Here is a 20,165-nt window from a genome sequence, read left to right as displayed (position 1 = left end):
CTAATTAGATTCTACAGTGTAGAACAGGGGTGGGCACCGAGGGCCGGTGTCCCTGCAGGTTTTACATGTGTCCTTGAACCAACACAGCTGATTTAAATGGCTAAATTATCTCCTCAACATGTCCTGATGTTCTCCAGAGGCCTGGTAACGAACTAATCATGTGATTCAGGTGTGTTGACCCAAGGTGAGATCTAAAACCTGCAGGGACACCGGCCCTCGGGGCCTGGAATTGCCCACCCCTGGTGTAGAACATTTATGGCATTTCTCTCGTCTTATCTTTTCTAATCTGCAGAAATATGCTGTACTTCTTTCACTTGTCTCTGGATCTCCGATATGTTCCTTCAGCCTTTTAAGTATAAATATTGATTAAAGAAGATTGTAGAATACTGCTACATTGTTTGTCATCATCATTAAAGAGGGGTTTAGAGCAGATGTGATAAGTTCCCTGATAATTTCAGTTTCTTTTTGCTTATTCTGGTTAGCTATCATTTTACTGTGTTTAGTTCAGATTTGGCGTACTTTAAACTTGAATTTCCACTTTTCTGTGTAAAATTTTAGGTTATCATTTTAAATAAGTGTTTCGTTACTATTATTTCCATTGGTAAGGAGGGTATGTTGTAAATATAATAATCCTCAGAGGCTCTGGGCTTTTACATAAAGATATTATTGTTCAGTCCTGTAGAAAGATATTTAAATATATATTATCCTCTCTGGTTACTCTGGTATGAATGACTCTGGATTCAACTTTATTAAATAACACACTCTTGGCAAAAAACAGTGTGAAACAATTCCAGATCAGGGCCCGTATCCCTAAAGAATCTTTGTGCAAAAAGTGGCTCCTAGCGGCCAAATTCTAAGAAAATTCTCAGAGTCGTGACATTTTCTTAGAATTTCCCCTAAAAGTGACACGACAATCCCAGTTAATATAAAAGCTATTCCTCAAGATTCCTAGCGCTTAAAAGGGCTCCTAAGGCGAGATCTGCTAAGAGCAGGGAAGAGGACTTTTAGTGGCTTAAGAGTTCCCCTAAGCAGCTGCACAAAATGGCCAACAGAAGAGGCAGGAGAGATACCTTTATGTTCGTTCACCAACTGGGCCAGCAACAAACCTTGCTCCTCAGTCCAGTTCGGCTTATGAGTCCTTTTTTTCTCTCCATTTTCTGTGTTTGTAGGATATTTGTTAACAAGCCTTTACAAATAGACCAGCCAGCAATCACAGACATTGATAAAAGCTGAGCCGTGTTACCCTCGTTAAGACCACACTGGGACTTGTAACGTTGTGATTTCTTCTTCATTAGGGACAGCCCCTTAAGATAGGCCATCTTGTTTTCAATGGGGTCCATATGGGAGTGAAAGTACAAAATATGCCAGCTAGGATATTGATATGAGTAAATAAGACACGAATCATTATTTGAACAGGGTGTAATGAGTTTAAGTTTTCACATATTTTAGGCTATAACCCCTACAGCTTACTATTCATTTTCCAGATATTTTCTTGAATGTGAAATATTATTTACAATTACAGTCAGCATAAGATTAGAGTGTATAATTATGTTTATTGATTTGAGGGTACATCCTTTGCTCATTCTCACCAAAAGCTCATTTCCATCAAACTTGTAGGATCAACCAATCACGGCTTTTGAAATGATGACTCATACCTAGCAACGGGGTCAACCACACCTCCTCACTAAGATAGGATTTTCCATCCATTCCTTGCTCAGAGTTCACTGAAAATGTTCTGGAATCACTTCTAAGCTAAAACTCCTGGCAAGGAATTTTTAGGTGAAGTTAGGAGCTCTCTGAGAAGATTCTCAGAATCTTTAGGGATACGGGCCCAGAAGTTTTTAGTTCAACATACAAGTGAGAACCTTCATCAGGTTATATTGAATTGTGTCAGAGAAAACATTATACCCTCTTTATGCAGCTGACTACATTAAAACAGAAACAGTGCAGGTCTGAGATCAGAACCTTTCCGAAACACCAAACTGAGGTCCTGTTTCTGCTGATATATAGTAACAAAGTTACATGGGTGATTAACCCTTTTTAACTTTATCTATAAACAGTTGCAGCTTTCACTGACAGCACATCATGTGGTACTTTAAACTTTGTATTGTTTTCATCAGTTAATTTTTGAGTTCTTACAAAGAGTGAAGATATAGGATGATTTGTCTGTTGTCACTGGGTGGTGCTGAGGTCTGAATTTAAGGGCAGCTCCTGTAATCACAAAGAACAGAAGCATCACAAACTAAAATATAAAGTTTGTCCCTCAAATCTGAAATAAAGCTGATCCTTCTGTCCTCACACACTTCCGGAACTTTAGTTCTTGTCTTACATTTTTTTTTAAGTTCTATAGTTCTGCTGACAGCTGACATTAGCTGTTTATTTTTTAAAAAAATACAAAGCCTCATACACTATCAGATTTTCCTATATAATGTTTGCCTTTGAGTTGTTGGTGCTTTTTAAATGGAGATCTGCAAAGGTGAGATGATGGAGCAGGTTTCAGTCCTGGTTCAGTCTGCTCCTACATCATGGTCACCAACATATGGAGATATTATCACCAGTGTTTGAGCTGCTTCCTGATAATTGAACAACAAATATTAATGCTCCAAATTATGTCTCTCAAAGGATGTAAGCTGTATGGAGTACTGCACATGGAACTTTGTTATCTATACCTCATTAACAATAATTCACACTGTTTTTTAACCTGAATATTTAAAACAAACTAAGTAAAACAAAAATTAAAATTTTAGTCAGTGCTAAAAAAATCAATCAATCAGTGGAAAAATTAAACATGCATTTTAACTTAAGTTGCCAAATGGCCGTAGTTAGTTTCAGTACATAAATATTGGGCTTTGCTATTTTAATCCATAGTGTATGATTAATGAGGGGTTATTGAAGTGCCAGCTTTTTTTTTAAGTAAATGTTACTGTCCGTATAGATGTGGCAGAAGACAGAAAACAAGCTGCTGTTTGCACATATTTAATAATCAGCCTGTTGCTATTACAGTATAATACTCATAATAAAAGTAAAGTAATGGTAGTTAGTGACTGAGCAGCCCGGTGCTTTTCTCTTGATTTCTTCAGTCAGGGTAAATTCATTCTACTGCACGGATTAGCTAAACAAACTTTACAAAACAAGTTTCCCTGACAGCTGAGTGCTCATCTTAGCTAGCTAGCTAGCTGAGTAAGTTAGTTACGGATTAGCTTACAAATTAATTTAACTTACCAAGAAAGTGCGGCGGGGCCTTGGGTCATTCTGTCAGCTAGTCCAGTTTACGGAATAACACCTCAAGGTGTCAGTTTAAAACAGTCGGTCGTGGTTTTGGGACGTCAATGCTGGCCCTCCTCTCAGGCCAGCACGCCCCCGGATGCCAAAACAGTCCCAGCAAATTAAAGCTGAAAAAAAGTGAATTGAAACTGAAAAAAAAATTATGTGGGAAAACCTGGTTGTAAGTAAGTGTTTTAATTTAATTTTGATATTTGAAGTTTCAATTAATCTTTCTCACTGTCAATTTTTTTTTTCACTTTCAGTACAAAATTTTTCACTACATTCATTTCAGCTACAATATTATTTTTCAGTTTCAATTTAAGGTGGCATCATTTTAACCGCATAGATTTGAACTATTTACTCATGGATTTAATAATTCATTTTGGAAAAATAGATTTAAAAATAGTGTTTTATTTTAAATTTAATTATTAAATAATAAATTACTTACATAATGTTTGAATAAATAGAATATTGAAAATGAATTTGTAAATTAATTTACAAATGCATAATTTATTGTACACTTCATTATTTAAGGACAGATATCTTTATTTCGATGCGTGTGGCTTTTGTGGTCCTCCACAGTTGGGTGCATGTGTTGGTGTACAGGAGTATGAGGTGTAAAAAGTAAGTATGACTCTATGAAAGGACAACATCCAGAATGAAACTTGTATTACAACCCTCTGAGCAGATCTTTATTGAATGTACTTGATCGGTTGGTCACTTACCTGGCACAGTGGTTCCTGGGTGAGGCGGCTGAGCTCCCTGAACTCCAGCTGGATGCTTGTAACTTCAGCCACAGTGCTGTCTGAGGTCCAATGAGGTGGGTGTGCTGTACCTTTCCCAATGTTCACATCAGAGTAGGGGATCTTAGAAGGTGTGTTGAAGGCTGGCAACAGCCTGGAACCAATATCTTTCTGTGGAGGAATGGAAATTTCATGTCTATAGCTGAGCAATATATTAATGACTAACCTTGTATTGTGGATGGATTATCTCAGTTGTTCTCTTGACTGAAGTTTGGTCCGTTTACAACATCCTGCCATGCATTTGCATCTGTCCCTAACTATTGGGAACCCTCACATTAACTTTTATCAAGTGGAGAAAAAAAAAGTTAGCATTCATCCTCCAGCTTCACTGCGTTTATGTTATGCCATAGCTGTGTCGTTAGCGATCACGTAGTACATCATTATATACCAGCTAGCCCAACTTCAGTAACCATACAAACGTCACTGCTGTTTAGTTTTCTGTCTTCATTTTTGTTGGAAGTAATAACAGAGCTGTACGTTTTAATTTTTTCAGAAATCTCTAAGTCAGAACATGGTATATCCTGTTTAGGTGGAAACTAGCGGGCTGACTTCCTGCTAACTTCTAGTTCTGTTAAATTTAATAAATTCTGTTTTCTTGGATGCCTGGATATTAAACTTAATTGTCACACCTGGTAAAGCAGCAACGCTGATCATTTTATTAAAGGTGAAAGAATTTAGACAGTTGAACTCTCAGTGATGCCACAGTGTTCGTTTGACTTTGCAACCTGAAGCGGACAGAGTTTTGGAGTTTACTGACTACGGTAGCCATATTGCTCCATATTGCTCCATCAAGCGGTGCGGCTTCGTAGCTTACCAAAGTCGTACTAAAACATTTTTTGACAGATTTTTGAGTGCCACATAAAATCGGTTTGAGGTCAGTAAACACAACCAGAATTCATACATAAGACCCACCAGATTATAAGGCGCACTGTCGATTTTTGAGAAAATTTAAGGATTTTAAGTATGCCTTATAGTGCAGAAAATACAGTAAACAATTTTTTGTCACCCTCTGGCAGTGCATACACATTTACTAATGTGACAAGACTACTGTCTGTTCTCCCTTTAACAACTACATATCTACCTTCTTTATCCTCACCTTCCTCAGTCATTTAAAAATTAACGGTGTTTGATCTCAGGGTAGTTACAACACTTCTCCTGCTTTTCTTATGTGAGCTGAAGAATAAATTTGTATATCCAAATTTTCTAATTACTCTGCCCATTAAAATCTTATGTTTATGATTACAGTAGACACCCACAAATAAACAAAACAATAAGAACAATAACTTTATGAACTACTAACCCCAAAAAAGCTTGAACAGCAGAAGTAGAAAAAATACCTTTGACTCCCACTATGTGGGAAAAGCGTCTCTCTCACCTCGACCCCGTTGGCTGGTCTAGGGATGTTTCTCCCATAATAAGAGAGCCCTATGTAAGGTTTAGGAAACTGTAAAAATGCCTCCATCCTAATTGTCCAACTCCTGCTGCTGGTGCAACTCTGTTCTAATGAATTGAAAAGACTATAACATCACATGTTGAATAGGAATGGTGGCAAAATTGGACATCCTCTAATAAGAAAATTCTGATATTATTTCACCTAGAACTGGATTCAAGATCATTCAGCTTGTTTTGAATACTTCTCTGTCATTTAATCCACTTGGTGAGCGCTTCGGCCAGCTCCACAAACGCGTCCTTAACTCGTCCATTCCTTTTAACAGTCCTTTCATTCCTTCAGTTATTTTGTCGAGTTTGTTGCCCATCTTCTAATATAGAGAATTAATGTCCTTTCGTAGACTGTCGTGATACTCTTTCAATTCCGACTTGAGCGATTCGAAAGCTCTCAGCAAATCGTTCTGACATATGTCAGCTCCAGGGTTAGTGTTAGGTTGCGTTGAGACCAAAGATGGGCAGTAACGCGTTACTTGTAACGCACTGGGGCACATCTCCCAACACCAACTGCATCAAACGTTGAAAGGTAGCTGGGGCATTTTTCATGCCAAAGGCCATTACGGTATATTGCATGAAGTGGTCAGGGGTGAAAAATGCAGAAATATCTGAAGCTCTGGAAGTGAGAGGCACCTGCCAGTAGCCTTTAAGGAGATCGAGTTTGGTGATGAATTTGGCAGGGCCTATGCTGTCGATGCAGTCTTCCATACGAGGAAGCAGAAACGAGTCAGAGACCGTTACAGCATTTACCTTCGGATAATCTGTGCAGAAACGGGGTGTGCCATCAGACTTAGGCGTCAGTAGACATGGGGAGCTCCAGGGGCTAAGTACTCAACTTCCTTTTTCATCACCTCACGCTTGGCGATGGGGCAGCGGTATGCATGCTGCTTGATTGGGCCTGCATCCCCAACATCAATGTCATGCTCACAAACATTGGTACGGGAGGGTACGTCACTAAAGAGAGACGGGTAGGAGTGCAACAAACCAAGTACATCTTTACACTGGGACGGAGGAAGATGAGACAGGTGGGTCTCGGCCTTAGCTAAAAAAAACAGAATTTGACAACCGCCCAAGTAGTAATATACCTATACTTTTTTTGCCCCCCCCACCCGCATCCCCCTGCGCGTTCATGTGAGGGCATGTGCGCGTGAACGGACTTTGCAAGTGCATGTGCACGTGAACGGACTTTGTACATGCTTGTGAGTTCAGGGGTCATATGAGTTTACATGTGTTTAATAGCGTTTTATTTAATGAAACCATTATGTGTTTTAATTAAGCTGTTTTAAAGGATTGTATAGGTCTCAGAGTTCTGTTATTTAGACATAGATGATTTAATTTAACTAGTTTAGGGGTATTTTGCTTTTTCTTTAGTGCTTTCGAACAGTCACAGGAGCAAATAGTTTTTAAACAGAAAGGGTTTTTTTTCACGTCCTAAAACCATGTATTCCCACACGCATCAGTGTTTCATACAGCCTGTTGAACAACAGAAGCCTTGTGATAAATATATTTTATATGATTTTGAGACACGGTATCACAACAGCAAACATGAGGCCAACTTTGTGTGTGCGTCTGATCTGAAGGGCAACAAGTTCTCATTTAATACGTTAAAATGTGTGGCGGCGTTTGTGCAGCATTACAGACGCCCGAGGTTTCATAGGTACACGTTCATAGCACATCACGCATCCGGATTCGATAATTACATACTTTTGGAGTACTTCGTCAAGCAATGTATAACACCTATCGTCACAATGAGAGGGAGCCGTGTGATTTTGATGCATGACAAGGAGTATGACCAGCAGTGGATTGATTCGTTCAGCTTTTTGCCCATGGGTCTTGCCAAAATTCCCTCTGCTTTAGGTTTTCAAGACCTACAGAAGGGCCATTTCCCACACAGATTCAACACTAGGGATAACGAGTATTATGTTGGCCCATACCCAGACCCCTCCTTCTATGGCTATGAGCACATGTCTGAAAGTGGTAAGGCGAGTTTCATGGAATGGTACCAGACTGCCTCACAGAACACCTTTGATTTTCAGGCTGAACTCAGGCGCTACTGTGTTAACGATGTTGATGTCCTGCGTAAAGCATGCAGCATATATCGTGACACACTACTGGGTTGTACACAAGTTGATCCATTCATGCACACCACCCTGGCTGCATTCAGTATGGGTGTGTATAAAACACTGTTTCTGCCTAGAGACACGCTCGCTCTCACGTATGATGGTGCATACGTTGAGCAGAATAAGACGTTTTCAAACGTCTCTATTGAATGGCTTCAATATGTGTCCCACACCACCTGCACAGTGATAAAACATGCTCTCAGAGGAGGTGAACAGAGGGTTGGGCCATATTTTGTGGACGGCTTTGACCCCACAAGTAACACGGCTTACGAATTTGCAGGATGTTTTCACCACGGATGTGTTAAATGCTACCCCGAGAGTGAAGTAAATCCTGTCAGCAAAGCGTCCTACGGACTGCTGCATCGTATGTTTTGTGACAAAGTGGATGCACTGAAATCACAATACAGTTTGAGCGTTGTTGTGATGTGGGAGTGCGAATGGGCTGCCTTGAAGCAGACAGACCCTCCAGTTGTGGCTTTCATGCATACATACAGTAAGCCAGAACGCCTGAACCCCCGAGACGCCCTTTTTGGCGGTCGCACAAATGCTTTAAAACTGTACCACAAGGTTGCGTGTGATGAAAAAATATTTTACTACGACTTCACCAGTCTCTATCCCACGGTGCAATCTAAAAAAGATTATCCTGTAGGACATGATGGTGAAGAGGGAACTGAGTGTAAAAGCGAAGCTCTCAATTTACTGGTCGATCTACGTCCCTACCCTCACCTATGGCCACGAGCTGTGGGTAGTGACCGAAAGAACGAGATCGCGGATACAAGCGGCAGAAATGAGCTTCCTCCGAAGGGTGGCTGGCCTCTCCCTTAGAGATAGGGTGAGAAGTTCGGCCATCCGGGAGGGGCTCAGAGTAGAGCCGCTGCTCCTCCACATCGAAAGGAGCCAGTTGAGGTGGTTCGGGCATCTGACAAGGATGCCTCCTGGGTGAGGTGTTCCGGGCATGTCCCACCGGGAGGAGGCCCCGGGGCAGACCCAGGACACGCTGGAGAGATTATATCTCTCGGCTGGCCTGGGAACGCCTTGGTGTTCCCCCGGATAAGCTGGAGGAGGTGGCTGGGAAGAGGGAGGTCTGGGCTTCTCTGCTTAGGCTGCTGCCCCCGCGACCCGGCCTCGGATAAAGCAGATGAAGATGGATGGATGGATGGATGGACATCCTCAAATCATTTACAGCAACTTTGACAAGCTAGAAAATTATTTCGGCTTTGTTAAATGCACAGTACTGCCAACAAGAGGGCTTTTTCACCCCGTCCTTCCCTACAGGTGCCACGGCAAACTGATGTTTCCACTCTGCAGCATGTGCACTGAAGACCAGAACCAGCACACTGCATGCAGGCACAGTGACAGTGAACGGGTGTTGAAAGGTACATGGGTCTCATTTGAGCTTGAAAAAGCTCTTGAGAAAGGATACAAGCTTGTTTCTATTGATGAGGTGTGGCATTTCCCCAACAAGACCGACACATTGTTTAAAGACTATGTGAAAGCCTTTCTAAAACTTAAACAGGAGGCCTCGGGGTATCCAGAACATGTGAAAACCCCTGACGAACAGCGAAAGTACATAGCTGAGTATTATGAAAAGGAGGGAATAATGCTGGACCCGTCCAAAATAAATAAAGCTGTAAATAAGTGTAAATAAAGCTGTTCGAAACTGCAACAAGCTGCTGCTAAACTCGTTATGGGGGCGTTTCAGTATGAGGTCAAACATGGCGTCATCTGAGCTCATCACAGACCCGTCCAGGTTTAGTCAGCTAATGTTCAGCGACCAGTACGACGTGCGGCAGTTTTGTTTCATCTCTGACGACGTCGCCATGGTGCAGTGGCGCCACGCCGATGGTAGAGCATCCCGCGTCAAGGACGTTAATGTCTTTGTGGGTGCCATGACCACTGCACACGCCAGACTCATGTTGTATGATTTGTTAGACAACTTGCAACAGCGCGTGCTGTATTGTGATACAGACAGCGTCATTTTCACAGCACGCCCTGGTGACTGGATGCCTCCTCTAGGCCCTTTTCTGGGTGATCTCACCAGTGAATTAGCTTCTGGACAGGGAGGTGTGGAGGATCACATAGTAGAATTTGTTTCCGGTGGGCCAAAATGCTACGCGTATCACACATCGCTGGGCAAAACCCAGGTCAAATGTAAAGGTGTAACACTGAACGCACAAAACTCCAAAGTTGTCACCCACGAATCCTTGAAAGGTTTAGTCCACAAGTTTGTAGCCAATCAGGCATCAGACGCACACCCGATAATATCAAACGCGATAAAAAGAAGCTTCATTTGAAGAATGTAGCCATTGTGAAGAAGCTTAAAGTTGTCTACAACAAGCGCCATGTGCTCCCAGACTACACAACCCTGCCTTATGGATTTTAAATTAGATCAGGGGTTTGACGCTAGGTTGCAGCACCCGTTCAGCATGGTGGTCAGCGGTCCCAGTAACTGTGGCAAGACTTTTTTTTGTCAAAAATGTCATTGAAAATGCTTCCGGGATTATTTCGCACAACACTGATAACAATGTGTATATATACTCATGCTGGCAGCCTTTATATGACTAACTTCTTAAGATAAGAGACATAAACTTTGTTAACGGTATACCCGAATCTCTGGCTGATGACACCCTTCTGCCTATAGACAAGAACAATTTGTTAATTATAGACTATGTAATGAACGATGCCGCTAACAATTTAGAAGTACAAAATGTGTTCACAAAGTATGTGCATCATAGGAATTTGAGTTGTATATATCTGGTTCAGAATTTGTTTATTCAAGGAAAATCCAGTAGAACTATTTCCTTGAACACTAACTACCTAATATTGTTTAAAAATCCTAGAGATAAATATTAAATCATGCTTTTAGGTAGACAAATGTTTCCCGGTAATACTAAATATTTTTTAGAAGCGTTTAATGATGCTACATCCACAACATACGGGTATCTTTTAATAGACTATAAAGCCAAGACCCTGGACTATTTAAGACTCAGAACAAATTTACTGTCAGACCGTCCGGTTGTTTATATCCCAAAACAAAAAACAGTGAAGAGGTGAAAGGATGTCATCACGCATGCGGAGGAATCTGTCTCTGTTGGAGTTGATATACAAGTCTCCACCGGCTCTACCCAGAGTTATTATTAGCAATGCAAACTTGGATTTCATCAATGCTTTGTGTGAGATAGCCTTTAACGTATTGCATGGTAACATTCCACTGACCAATCAACAGTACAAACAGCTAAAAAAGAAAAAATCTCTAATCAGACTGATTGCCGACAAAAAAATAAAAACTTTGAAAAAGAGAAAGACAATCAACCAATCTGGTGGGTTTTTACTGCTGTTATTAGGGGCTGCAATCCCTTTCATCACCAGTCTGATAGCAAACAGGTGAAAATGGAACATGTGCAAAAGATGTTTTTGGTGCCCCAACATCAGTTGGACTTATTGAAGCAACCGCAACAGTACACCGCAAACATCAGACAGCAGGCTCAGAATGAATTGGACAAGGAGATGCTTCATGTGTTACAAGAATCAGACATAGATGTGTATGAGAAAGCTAAAAAATATAGCGATATTCTCCAAAGATACCTAGCACTTGTGAGACAAGGGGCCCGTGAAAAGAGCGTATTGTCTTTATCCCTACCGAGCAGCTTAACACAGAGGTGCAAACCCTCCCTGCGGACACCCCTCTTGCTTATGGCGCTGAAGGTGTGAAGGATTTTATCGCAGAGAATGTTTTGACACACATATCTAAAAGGAGTAGGAGGAATGCAGAACTCATTCTATCAGCTCTGAACCGTTCGCCAAACACTATTTCTTACAATGACAAAGGCGAAATTGTTATTGATAAACACACTATACCGGGTTCACACATTTATGATCTGATTAAAGCCGTCACATCCACACACACACCTTCTGAAGGTTTCAGACCTATAGGCTGGACAGAGTTTTTAAAGGCTGTTTCAGATTTAAACATACCGTTATCAGCCATCTCCAATGCCGGCGTACATAAGACCCTAGCCTTGTATAAAACAGATCACACAATGCCTGAAGACACTGGTTTTTTAAAACATACGCCTAGAAAGAACACACCGGGCGTCTCACTGCATGATAGTACATTAAAGAAAAAAATAAAGAATAAAGAAAATAAATTAAAGGGTGGTCCTGTCGAGTGGTTGGATTTTTGAATTCAGACTATTTCTTATCACAGCTGTAATGTTGTTGTTGTTGTTTTTCTGCCTAAAATATTGACTGTTTGTTGTTTTTCTACTGTAATTTTTTTCACTAGCTGTTAGATTGTTTTCTTTTATTACAGTTTTTTCTATTATTGTTTTTATTAATGTATAATGTTTGATTTCTTTATTACTCTTGAAGCCTGTATGATGTGACTGTATAATATATGCAACATTTTGATAATAAATACCATTGACTCGATTAAATCATGCTCTCATATCGTCTTTTATTATAACCACTAGTACACATCAGTATCCTTGTTGCACACACACATAATCGCTACATCCTGCCACAGGTTCTATGTTGTTGACAAAGCGACACACCATAGCATCGTTACAAGTTAAATTAGTAGAATACATATTAAGCAAACGTGAATAAGATACACCATTTTGTATATGAAATAAAAAAAATACACAATGTTGACCGCATGTGATGGAGAAGTCATTCTGCACTTGTTTTCCTGAATATAAAATAGTGGAACAGTTTTTTAGAACAAACACCTTTATCTCTGGTGGAAAACGGTCTAGTGAGTTTCCAAAACTATCAAAAAAATAACCGCGATTGTCTCTCGAAATATAAACAGCAAGCCAATGTTCCCCGGGCATTGTAGAAGGGTGAGTGTTTACAATAGCCATAGCAGGCAGTCTTTGAAGCTGTGCATTGGGTAGCTGATTGCTGGCTAACACCCCTAGAAAATGTGTGTTTTTATTGATAATCCTGCCGATCACAGATGTTAGTTCTATAGTGTTCATGACCGTGTTTGCTGTCTCAATAGTAATCCAAGAGCACCTGTCTCATATTAGATATTTCAATGACTGAATCAAATACCAAATAACACAAGATGTTCATTGTGCGGGGTAGCGGGTTTCTGAAACGGGCTTCAAGCCTTACGTTCCCAGTTTTAATTAACGATACATTGCCTGAATGTCCTTCGTCAGCTTCCAGATTGAAACAGAATAATGTATACCCGTTACCAAAGTCGTTACACGATATGGCAAGTGCCCTGTCCTTTAAATGTCTTCCAGTGGTTTGTATCAGCTGATAGAATTCTCTGGTATACTGTTTTCTCTGAAAATTTGGCTGGAACGGTTTAGCAGAATAAGCCTGACCATCAGTGTATAAAGAAATGAATTCTATATCACAGTTTTCGAAATTAAATGGGTTACGGGTGGGACTTCCTGTAAAAGCTTCATTATCAATGAATGCAATGATGACAAATTTAGGTATCCTGCCCATAAATAAATTGTCATTAGTTGATATTCAAGACCCTGCTGGTATGGAGAAAAAAAATCGACCTTTCAGTGACAGGTCGATTCCATTAAGTAACAGTTTTTCTTGAAAAAACAGATCTGCATGTACAGGCGCTATCAATTCAACAATGCTGCTATTCGCTGTATATTCGCCTCTGGTCACAAGGCCCTGGTTGTCCCCTTCTATGGATGTGTCATTCATGTGTGATGCTGTATCCTTACAGAATAACCCTGTGCTGAACTGTGTGTCTAAAGTGTCCTTATTATAATTGATAAGACATTCTATCACACCTCTGTATGGATACGTGTTGGATGATTGACTAATGAGCGTGTGTCCCAAATTAACATCGACTTGACTAAATAAGCTGCATCCGGGATAATTAATAAATCCCACGTTAGCATCTCTAGCCAGGTTTGAGCCATCAGTGTTTGTGATTCTCACACGTGTGTAGATATATGTGTCATTTAGATCCAGGTAGTCTTCGCCAGACGATGAGATGTAAAACTCTATCGGACCTCCATCAGTGATTGCCGAAACAGGAGGTATTTCAATAAACGTACTTTTCTCAATGCTAGTCTGTGTGTAGGGAACAGTAAACAGGTCCAGCTCTGTTTTTACACATTCTCCAGATTGACTGTGTAACAGCGCCATTTAGAATATGTCAAATGCTGTAGTTTTTGAACGCTTGGTTCTGGGTCTTTTCACTCCGTGTGACGGTGTCCGTTTGTTGGATCTTCTGGCTGATTTTGTGGTTTTACGCTTTCTAGACAGTGTGCGTGCTGTGGGTGGGGTTTTTGAAGTATTGGGCGTATACACATACACTCCGTTACCGTCCTGCTTAGTGGTTGTGGGCTTAGTTATGTTAGATATGACATCAGACACTATTCCTGACGCTGCGGTTTTTAGGTGGGGTTTGAGTATACTGACTCCTTTTTTAAACAGCGGTACTGCAAATCTAAATCAGCTGCGGAACAATCCCCCTAGACCTGCGCCATATTGCATGCTGGTCCCTATATACCCTCCCAAATCACCCCAAGCTTGTGCAATGTAATATTTTAGATATTTTTGCATCATCTGTGTTGTAGACACTCATCCTTTCTTTTTTAAAATTGCTGTCTTATCGGACGGAAGTGTAGCTTGACAAACACCTTACCGTATAAAAAGGGTATATGTTGATTCTGATCGTCTTTCAAATCAATTTCTATGTCGTCGATTAATGTCTTTGACACAGGTCTGTAGTGTGGGCTGTCAAATTGCAAAATGGCTACGCGCCGAACATCGTCTGTGATATTTATAGCCCTTAATAGCCGCGCGTGGGCATCACCCACAAGTTGATAATCGGCGATATCTGCATAAATAAACATGTTGTATTTTCCCCCGTATATGTCAGCAGGATGCGGTGCGTATGTGTTTTTATAATGAAGTATAAATGGTTCTTCTGTTTTGAATCCTAGGATTTCTGCCAGTCTCCCTCTAAATGTGAGAACGCTGCCTCTAGGCCCCATAACACTGACATAGTTACTAACGGTGTTGTATTGTGTTTTAATGTCCGCCGTGCCTGGCTGCTGTTGGCATTTCAAATTAAATTCTTTTATTATCTGCTCCACAGAGGTATAATGACCCACAGACAGCTCAATCGTCATTACGGATAGGGCGTCATCTTTGACAGGGTTATAAATTTCTACTAGCGAATCTCCTTGTGGAAAAGACAGTCAAGTGCGCGGGTACTGTATCTCTATAACAGCTACCTCATACTGATGATTCAAAACAATAGGTTTTGCTAACTTTGTTCTAAAATTAGATATCTTATTGCCTGGGTAAACATGAGCTGATGCATTCGAGAAGAGGGTCACATAAAAGCCTGCCTTGTTGTTCTTTTTATCCATCCTTCTTTACTCTGTCTCTGCACAGTGCTGAATGAATGACTGCAGAGCTGTGTCATCAGGGTTAATCACACCTCGATGTCATCTTTTTCTGGAATCCATGAATTAAAACTTGTTGGCCAGCCTAACCATTTTACTAGAGCCATCTTTTTTCGGCCCACTTTTTTTCTAGCCAATATGCTTTCAATTTTAAATGTTTTGTTTTTATCAACAATCACACGTTGTATTTCAGGCTCATAAAATGTGCCTTTCAACACCTCTCCTGCTAGATTGGCTAGTCTGTACACTGGGGGCTGTCTCCCTATACGTTCTTTGACTCTGAAAATCTCATTGGTGTAGGTTTGTTCGTATCCTTTTCGAAACACTCCTCTCAGTTTTGATATTCGTACGGTGTCGCCAACATTAAATTTAAAACGCACGTTCCTCTGAGGTTTGGTTTTGTACAGGATGTTAAAGACCAGCTTCTCATTATCCTTATTTACCTCAGCCGGAGCCATTTGGATAGACCTGTGATAAGCATTGTCATCCCGGAGCCTGTGTGAGCTCCGGGATGACGTGTACATATCTCCTTGAGTTGACGGATGTTAAGTACTTCCACATTCTACCCTTGAAGCTGCGGTTGAATCTTTCAACAATACTAGATTTAACCTCACTAGCTGTTGAGAAATGTTTGATGTTATATCGCTTCATTAGCTGTTTAAAGGTTGTATTATAAAACTCTTTGCCTTCATCTGTTTGTAGTTTTATAGGGATCCCTCCCTCAGCAAGTATATCCTCAAATGCGGCTGCTACGGCTGGGCCCGTCTTGGTTGTGAGACATCTAACCCATGCATATTTTGAGAATACATCTATACATGTTAGTAAGTATCTAACATTATCATTATCTGTCATGTATTCAGACATATCAACCAGATCGGCTTGAAACTGTTTGTCGATTCCATTAACCAATACCCTATTTCTGGGAAAGTGGATCCTAACTGGTTTATGGAGTGTGTAAGTGTCATCTCATTCTAAATAATGTTTGACCTAAGATAATGAGGGTTTTACACCTGTTGCCTCGGCAGTAGCTATACGGAGCTTATTTAAACTGGCCAAACCGGCAGGATGGGCCGGATCATGATAAATTTTATACAAGGTGTTTTCCATGATGCATGCAAGACACAAATGATAAAGATGTTGGTGTTAACATGTCTTTTTATTTCATTCACACAGACAATGAATACTGAACACCATACATTAAACCAGGTGTCTCCCAATCCAGTAGTTACCAATCATGCGAAGCATGGCTGGTTTAACACGACGGGCATAACAACTTGCTTCTGCAATGACAGTATTGCAGCTGTGCAATATTGTCATTAATTGCGCATACTATACAGGGAGTGCAGAATTATTAGGCAAGTTGTATTTTTGAGGAATAATTTTATTATTGAACAGCAACCATGTTCTCAATGAACCCAAAAAACTCATTAATATCAAAGCTGAATGTTTTTGGAAGTAGTTTTTAGTTTGTTTTTAGTTTTAGCTATTTTAGGGGGACATCTGTGTGTGCATGTTACTATTACTGTGCATAATTATTAGGCAACTTAACAAAAAACAAATATATACCCATTTCAATTATTTATTTTTACCAGTGAAACCAATATAACATCTCCACATTCACAAATATACATTTCTGACATTCAAAAACAAAACAAAAACAAATCAGCGACCAATATAGCCACCTTTCTTTGCAAGGACACTCAAAAGCCTGCCATCCATGAATTCTGTCAGTGTTTTGATCTGTTCACCATCAACATTGCGTGCAGCAGCAACCACAGCCTCCCAGACACTGTTCAGAGAGGTGTACTGTTTTCCCTCCTTGTAAATCTCACATTTGAGACTTCTTCCTGTATCACTGCTTGAAGAAGGTGTCTTCCAGAAACTGGCAGTAGGACTGGGAGTTGAGCTTGACTCCATCCTCAACCCGAAAAGGCCCCACAAGCTCATCTTTGATGATACCAGCCCAAACCAGTACTCCACCTCCACCTTGCTGGCGTCTGAGTCGGACTGGAGCTCTCTGCCCTTTACCAATCCAGCCACGGGCCCATCCATCTGGCCCATCAAGACTCATTCTCATTTCATCAGTCCATAAAACCTTAGAGAAATCAGTCTTGAGATATTTCTTGGCCCAGTCTTGACGTTTCAGCTTGTGTGTCTTGTTCAGTGGTGGTCGTCTTTCAGCCTTTCTTACCTTGGCCATGTAGAGACATGGCCAAGGTAAGAAAGGCTGAAAGAGGAGTATTGCACACCTTGTGCTTTTGGGCACTCCAGTGATGTTGCAGCTCTGAAATATGGCCAAACTGGTGGCAAGTGGCATCTTGGCAGCTGCACGCTTGACTTTTCTCAGTTCATGGGCAGTTATTTTGCGCCTTGGTTTTTCCACATGATTCTTGCGACCCTGTTGACTATTTTGAATGAAACGCTTGATTGTTCGATGATCACGCTTCAGAAGCTTTGCAATTTTAAGACTGCTGCATCCCTCTGCAAGATATCTCACTATTTTTGACTTTTCTGAGCCTGTCAAGTCCTTCTTTTGACCCATTTTGCCAAAGGAAAGGAAGTTGCCTAATAATTATGCACACCTGATATAGGGTGTTGATGTCATTAGACCACACCCCTTCTCATTACAGAGATGCACATCACCTAATATGCTTTGTTTTTTTTTTTGTTTTTTTTTTTTTTTTTTTTTTTGTTTTTTTGGAACCTGTCCCGTTTGGTTCTTTTGCCATCAGAATTATTGTCTAAAGGCGAAGAAAGATGCCCAACGGATTTACTTTACCAAATGGACCATCCCAGCCTTGCCGTAATGGTCCATTTGATTCAACTTTTTATTGTTTATTTTATTTTCACTTGCTGAATACGGGACAGACTTGACTGGAGGAGAGAACGTGGAGAAAGAAAGAGGGAAAGAAAAAAACCTGAGAAGAGGGACGGGGAAAAAGGGCAAAAAACAAAAACCAACAGAATAAGCAGACAAAAAATACATATATCGATCACCTGGATCACCTGTTGAGAAAGAAAAAAAGCAAGCAAGCAGAAGAAAACGAGAGTAATAAACAAGATCACAATGATATATGGGAATATGACAGTAAATACTAAATATTAAACATTATTGTGCAGCACGTGAGATCGACAGCGCACAGTGTGCTTTAAGGTAGGAGCCAAAAAGGGTGTAGTTTGTGTGTGTGATCACCCGTGTGTACACCTGTGAGCATGAACGCGCTTGTTTTCAAAAGGTTCCTTCATGTAACGATCTGCTAGAGGGTGTGGGGGCCACTGCCCCGACCTCCAGGGCATGAAGCAGGTATGGAGGAGATCAAGACTCCAGACATCCAGAGGCCCCCAGAACACAAGAGACCAAGGAAGACCAACAGAGGGGCAGCCGCGCCACTATCCCAGAAAGAGCTGAGGAGAGTCCCAGATGAGGGGTCACTCAGCAGCCGCGGAGCAGAAGCCAGGGGGTTGCAGTGGCGTGCCCGTGAGCTCCGCCCGGCAGCCAGCTGTGCCTGAGTGGCGAGCCCCGGGCCGTGAGGCCGAGGGCACCCCATCCCAAAGTGGCCCGGCGAACCCCAGGCTCCAGGCCCCAATAAGCAGCCGCCAAGGAGTGAGCCGGTGGGTACCTGGGCGCCCACCCCCGGACACAGAGAACCACCAATGCACCGATGTCTGAGGGCGTCCGCCACCGGCAGGGGAAGTGGTGGGGGGAGATGGGCCTCCAAACCTTGGAGGGCCTGAGATGTCCCCAGAGAGGTGGCGTCTGATACCCAACCTGACATATAGACACAGACAAACAGGCACACACAGATACAAACATCTATTCCCACCCTCATGCTCTCATATACAATTGCTCAACACTCACCCAACGTGGAGACAGACATAGAGAGACACTGTACACACAATCACACTCCCCAAGCGTACTCTAAGCCCCGAGTCTAGGTACCCTTGCCCTGGAGGAAACTGCACCCAGACTCAGGTGGTGTAACCCTTTTCCCTGCGGTGGGGAGAAGCAGACCGCCCGACTCCGCAGCAGCAGGGGAGGCCCCATACACCAGACCCCAGTCGGACGGCCAACTCCTCCTCCTAGCCCCCGCTCCAGCAGGCCGCAGAGAACGGGGGTGTGGGAAGACTCAAACCTCCCTCCACCCGCTCATATGTACTGTTGATGTATGTGTGTTCTAAGGTGCATTTAAAACCCAGGAGGGCATGGAGCCACCTGCCAGAGCAGCAGGTAAGCGTATAGCCCCTCCTGCTAGCCCTCAATGTCTACATGTATTTAAAATTGAGAGGTGGGCAACGACGCCAGGGGTGAGGTGTACACCCTGATGGTAGTTTGGAATCCGTGTAGCGTGCCCACCCCCAAGATCCTATATGTATGTGTAATGAGAGTGTGAGTAATGTGAATGTCTAAGTTGTGGGATAAAATTGAGGCAGAGGCAGCCAGAAGGGGACAGAGGGGGGGGATGTCTCCTCTGCACCCTGGTGACACACCCCTACCCCAAGGCCCTGCATGTGTGGGTGATTGTGGTGGAGCGGGAAGAGGGAGGCCGCTGGAGATGGGGAGGGAAGGAAGGAGGGGCAGTGACCCCTCCTGGGGCCAGCTCCCCGCTGACCCCAGTAGGCACCCCATGCTGTGCAACCCGCCAGGAAAGGGGCCCAGGCCCATCCGGACGGGGGCCCAGTGCAGCAGCGCCGCCCAGCCCCACAGAGCCCAGGACAGTTCACCTGACCCCACCACAGAGAAAACTGCACCCACCCCATCATCCACTCATCTTCCAGACTACACAAGACAATAGACGCCCAGGCTGAGATCTTCCTCCACCTCTCCTGTATCTCCCCCTCCTGCAGAGAGAGTTCCTGAAGAGAGGAAAGCTCCTGCAAGATGTGACAACCTCCCCCACCAGTTGAAGAGCCCCCCAGGTGGCTCGATGCACCGGCGGCACCCTGCGCCAGGGCCGGGCCCCCATACACCCACCCGCCCACAACCTCGGCAACACACCAACCAGGACCCAAGCCCCTGAGGCCCGGCCAGGGCCCCAGCCCAGAGACGGCGCCCCAGAACCTCACGCCCATCCCGGACCCACCCAGGGGCAGCCAGGCTACCAGGTCAGTAACCCACGTCCGTCAGCACAGAC

The 20,165-nt window shown here is 42.6% G+C and overlaps 1 protein-coding gene across 1 annotated transcript in view; it reads right to left on the bottom strand.

Moving 5' to 3' along the window:
• man1b1b (mannosidase, alpha, class 1B, member 1b) overlaps positions 1 to 20,165 on the bottom strand; it is a 260,312-nt gene that overhangs the window by 155,694 nt on the left and 84,453 nt on the right. Inside the window, exon 9 of the mRNA XM_039620881.1 lies at positions 3,990 to 4,178. Coding sequence (XP_039476815.1) covers positions 3,990 to 4,178 — 189 coding nt within the window. The remainder of the gene's footprint in view (positions 1 to 3,989; positions 4,179 to 20,165) is intronic.

The sequence above is a fragment of the Oreochromis aureus genome, linkage group 12 (genome assembly GCF_013358895.1).
Source record: "Oreochromis aureus strain Israel breed Guangdong linkage group 12, ZZ_aureus, whole genome shotgun sequence".
NCBI classification, from domain to species: domain Eukaryota; kingdom Metazoa; phylum Chordata; class Actinopteri; order Cichliformes; family Cichlidae; genus Oreochromis; species Oreochromis aureus.
The sequence above is the reverse complement of the archived record's forward strand: the minus strand, read 5'-3'. Positions and strand labels throughout refer to the sequence as shown.